Raw genomic sequence first — 5,305 nt, 5'->3', positions numbered from 1 at the left:
AATGACTGCAGCAATGGGCTCAAGTGTGTCAGAGACTATAATGATGGCACAGGATAGGACAGGGTTCAAATCTATTGTTTATAGTGTTACTATGAGTCATACTCAACTTGATGGCCCCTAGCAACAACAACATATGCATGTAGGAGTTCTGGTGGCTTAGTAGTAAGAAATGTGTTGCCAACCCAAAGGCACATAGTTCAAATCCACCAGCTGTTCTGTAGGACAAAGTCAGGCAATCTCTTCTATATTGCTCCTGAAAACCCACTGGAGGGTCAGTTGTGAGTTGATTCTGATTCCATGGTACATAACAACAACGAAAGCATATATGTACATGGAAAGATGAATAAGGAAGATCAAAGAATTGATGCATTTGAATTAAGATGTTGGGAAAAATATTCAATCTTGGAAGAAGTAGAGCCAGAATAATCTTTAGAGGTGAGAATGGCAAGACTTTATCTTGCACACTTTGAGCATTTTATCAGGAGATACCTGGGTAAGAATATCACATTTGGTAAAGTGAGAGTCATCAAGAAAGAGGAAGATTTTCAGTTAGATGAGTTCACACACTGGCTGCAGTGATGAGCTTAAATATGGAAACGGTTGTGAGGACGGTGCAGGACCAGACAGTGTTTGGTTCTGTTGTGCATATTGTGTCTCTAGAGTCATAGCCAACTTGATAATACTTAACAACAGAAAATGCATGTTTCTAAATCTTTGCCAGTTTATTTTTTGTAACAGATATGACATTTCATCCTTTTACCATCAAACGTGAACTCCTTTGAACTGATTACCAATGACAAGAATGTGCCATAGACGTAAGTCATTAAATACAAAATAAAATTAACTCACCTCATTTTCTTCTAAATCAGGGACTTTTTCCTGTATGTCTTCATCTTCCTTCACTATCTCAGCTGGTAACTAGGGGGAAATGCAATTTTTTTCCCAAATTAGTCATATTTAACTTCAGTCAATAGAATAGCATGACTATCTAAACTACTTTCATGGAAAGTTTATCTAATTTATCTTGAGTGGTTACTTCAGTATGAGATTGTGTTTACTCTGTATATTTTACCTCTCACTATACCACTAAAATGCCAACCTATTTAATACAATTTCTGGAGATACCTTTAAGGAAAAATACTAGACATCCCCACTGTGTAAAAAACCTGTCTTGGTCCCTCCAGATGCGTTTGAGCAGCAGATAATAAATGACTGCTTTACTCTTCATACACCCTGGGGACACCATTGAAGGGACTCAGTTCTCTTTTCAAGAGACACCCTCCACAACCTGCTCACTTTATTCTTCGCACAGCAGTGCATGTGCATTCTTCTTGCTTTTTATTTTCCACTTTGTATTACTTCATCACTATGTGTGTATAACTCAATAGTCAAAAATACAACTGTGCTTACCTTACTTACTAAATACTCTATCCCTAACAGAGATTTAACATTTTGAAGATATTTTGATTCTGTGCTGAAGCGTTAGGAGGGAGATCAAACCCAGTTAGCTGTGCTTAGACACAGAATATTTGAAAATTTTTAATGGTCACTACATACCAGTAAGTACAGACAGCACATGTTTATCTTGCTCATTGAGTAATGTGGCATTTTTCCTAGCAAAAGATAATAACGTTTCTTAATTGGTGTCCTAGAACTTCTCTCCATTATATAGGGAAAGTGTGTGTTTGGAAGCCAAAGAAAGACTCAAATGAGGTTACTTCAGTTATATCTCTGTATCAGTCATGTTAAGTTGCATTTTCATTTATTTTACAAAACCAGAACAAATATATATATATGTCCATGTTCAGTATGGGCTGACAGGGGGCCTTTCACCAGTCATCACAGTTACTTAAAAAAAGCAGACTAATTAAAGTTCCAACTCAACATTTTCCCATGATCTCAAAGGTAGAGAACAGAGAATGTGACAAATCACATACTAACTCAAAAAAGTTTCTGTCAAAAGAATTGTTCATTACTTTCACTCATATTTCATTATTGAAAGAGTCATATAGTCACACCTGAATTAAAAGGGGGTATAGGAGTGGTCTTACTATGTCACTGGTGTGAAAGCATTGACATCAATGTGAAGTTCTCGGGACTCCAAAGGTCTCGCCAGTTTAAAGACATACTTAAAAAGTAAAACTGGCAAAACAAAATGATCAAGATACGGAAGATTTGAAAATGAAAGGTCTCAGGAACATCTTCTCAGTTTCTTTTTCTTCTTTCTCTTGCTCTATGGATGGTGGTGACAAAGGATAGGAATAAAGCAGGAAGAGAAAATCTTGCAGGTGGTAGGAATAGGGAAATCATATGGTAGTTTTGCTTTACTGAACTTCAGCATCCTAGAACATGTACTGGGGATGTAAAAATCAGTATGTGCATAGAGCATAGGGGGAAATTTATATAGAGATCCAAGCCATGGTTACATAGAATTTACCTAGGTAAAAAACCTAGAAGAAGAAGAGTAGATTAACTCATATTTGCTAAACTCCAGTACTCAAGGGCCAGCTATTTTTCTGTCATTTTTAAGTGTCCTTCTAACAACTATGACTCATAGTGTCTCAATGAATACAATATTGAAACTTTGCCTTATTTATCCTGCCTCCTGCTCATGATTTTCATCATGCTCAGCTATAGAAGCCCTATAAAGAAGAATAAGAATTAATAATAAAAAAACAACATAAGGGAAATCAGACTACTGTGCCTTAAAAATGCAGTATGTCGACAAAAAAAGAGCCCAACAGTGTCAATTAATCTCATAAGGTCAAATTTTATTAGAATTAAGAAATACGTTGTACTTGGCAATATGGAAGTCAAGCACTGTGTATCATTCTAAGCAGAAGCCAGAAGAGGTGAATAAGAACAGTAGAGAGGTTAAAATTCACTCCTTTTTAAATTTGGCTCTCCAAGTAAAGGGACAGATGTTGCTACTGCTGCCCCGTGTGCTGTCAAGTCACAATCGACCCACAGCTGACCTTCCCGTGGGTTTTCAGAGGCAGTAAATTGCATGAGAGGAGACTGCTCACCATTCTCCTGTTGAACAGCAGGTGGACTCGAGCCACTTGCTTTCATATAGAATAAGATAGGTACTTCTAAAAGAGGAATGAAAACAAAAAAACCCGAGTTTGTAGTTTAATGCTTTTATCGTTAAATAAGAGAAGTCATCATGCTAAACATTACCATTAGGATTCAAGTGCAGTGGCAGTTAAGTGTGTCCAATGAGAAGAAGACAGAGAATGAATCATTGATAGCACAGGCTCTTTGAAGCTCCCAAGAAGCAGGATGCAGACTTTTGGTAGAGATCAGCCTTAGTAAGACAACAGACACTTCTACCATAAAGAAGGAGAAGATGGATGGGGGTCAACCAGCATGTGCAGATACCTTATGACTGATCCTATAAAGACTCCGGTTTAGGAAACCCTGTGAGGCAGTTTAACATGTGCCTTTGGATTCAGAATGGACACAGCAGAACACAGAAACACTAAGAACTACTCATCTTCATAAAAATACCTTAATTTGATCCCTGTCAAAATTCCAATCTTTTTAAGGTATTAATCTCAAAATTTAAGAGACAGGAAAGGAAAGCTCATTAATTGAAACCACAAAAGGTTCATTCTCTTTTCCTGGCAAGTGGTAAGAATTAGGCATATATAAATATGTGCTGAATCAGTATGTACTGCTCAAGGCCTGTCAGTTTTCTTGAAAAGTTCTTAGGAAAGACTTTTCTTACTCTTTCAAAAAGAGTTACCCACCTCAACTCAAACTCAATTAATTCATTGCCACTGAGACAAAACCAACTCATAGCAGGCCCTCAAATGGGCTTTCAGGAGCCATCAATCATACAGGAGGAGATTGTCCATCAACTGCCAGAGAAGTGACACCTTTGGAATAACAGCACAAAGCCTTACCTACCAGAAGTCCAGAGCTCCCTACTAACCAAAACTCTCCAATCAGCTCCTACATATAGCAGCTCATGCATGTCAGAGTGGAATTGTTCTCCATAAGGCTTCAATAGTGGGTTTTCCAAAAGCAGAATGTCAGGCCTTTTTTCCAGAAAATTTCTTGGTGCCTTAGCAGCGTATCATATTAACCACCTGTACCAACAAAAAATTCCTTCAAAAAGGCACTTGGGAAGAAACACCCTCTCTCTCTCTCTCTCTCTCTTTCTCTCTCTCTCTCCTGTGTGTGTGTGTTGCTCAACATTTTTGTCACTGTTGTTATGTACTGTCAAACTGGAACCAACTCAGAGCTGATCCTCTAGGTTTTCAGAGTAGTAAATTGCACAGGAGATTGCCACCTTTCTCCCACAGGAGATTGCCACCTTTCTCCCAAGTGGATGGTGGATTCAATTCACGTGGCTTTGAGACGACAGCACAATTCCTTGTTACCAAGCCACCAGAGCTCCCTTTGCTCAATATTAATGAGTTCAAAAGCATAGTCTAGACTTAGGCAATCATATAAATACCATGAGGAGACAAGACAGAGGAAAATGTCACTATGCTGAGGAACATAAATTGGAAAAAATGAAAATAATCTGAGTCCTAAATTATACTTCTTAGCTCTGAGCTGGTTACTCTCGAGCGAATCAACCTTCAGACCTTCTCTTATACAGCATAATAAATGTTCCTTATTGTTTAAGCCACTTCTATTTAACTTTTCAATTCTTTAAAGCTAAGAACATCCTAACAGACATAGACGCTAATTATACTTTTAATTTATTCATTAAAGCAGATACCCTAAGGACCTGTGTTAACTTAGTTTGAGGGACTCTATGTACCTGAAAGCACTAGAGTTTTAAAGCTTCATTATGTTTATTCTAATTAAACAATTCAGAAGTTACACAAATGTAGACTGACCTTCTCCTAATTAGTCCAAATCATTTTGGTTTTACTTATGTTACTGACTTATTCTTAGCTTTCTCTCAGAAGTGAAATGCAAGAAGGATTCAGAAAGTGTCATTTTGAATGTATTTCTCTTTCTGATGTTCAAGAATATATGCAAAAACACTCTTTGTTTTAAATTTTTGGGGATTCTCTGAAAATAAAAATTTTAGTATAAGTCAGCACTGGACTCAATCCCTCATGCTCTCAGTCAATTCATCCTCGACATACATCATCAAAAGACTGGGAATTTAAAAGAATAGATGTTCCAAACTGTTGAGAAAAGATAAAGTCATGCATACTAAAATTACAATGGATTCTGTGCAGAGTAAATTCTAAGCTATTTTTTTTAAAAAGTAATTCAAGTTCAGACACCTGAGAAGATTTGTAATTTCAGTCACTTTCTTGTCTTTTTTTTCAAATTT

At 37.1% G+C, this 5,305-nt stretch overlaps 1 protein-coding gene across 1 annotated transcript in view; it reads right to left on the bottom strand.

The window, feature by feature from the left end:
• Positions 1–429: 429 nt before the first annotated feature.
• DCDC2C (doublecortin domain containing 2C) overlaps positions 430–5,305 on the bottom strand; it is a 149,339-nt gene continuing 144,463 nt past the window's right edge. The window contains exons 8-9 of the mRNA XM_006882922.1: positions 850–918; positions 430–489 (exon numbers count right to left, since the gene is read on the bottom strand). Coding sequence (XP_006882984.1) covers positions 430–489; positions 850–918 — 129 coding nt within the window. The remainder of the gene's footprint in view (positions 490–849; positions 919–5,305) is intronic.

The sequence above is a fragment of the Elephantulus edwardii genome, unplaced genomic scaffold, assembly GCF_000299155.1.
Source record: "Elephantulus edwardii isolate Elephantulus edwardi_28Jun2011 unplaced genomic scaffold, EleEdw1.0 scaffold00025, whole genome shotgun sequence".
Classification (NCBI taxonomy): Eukaryota; Metazoa; Chordata; class Mammalia; order Macroscelidea; family Macroscelididae; genus Elephantulus; species Elephantulus edwardii.
Note: the sequence above shows the minus strand (reverse complement) of the source record. Positions and strands in the feature narration are given on the sequence as shown.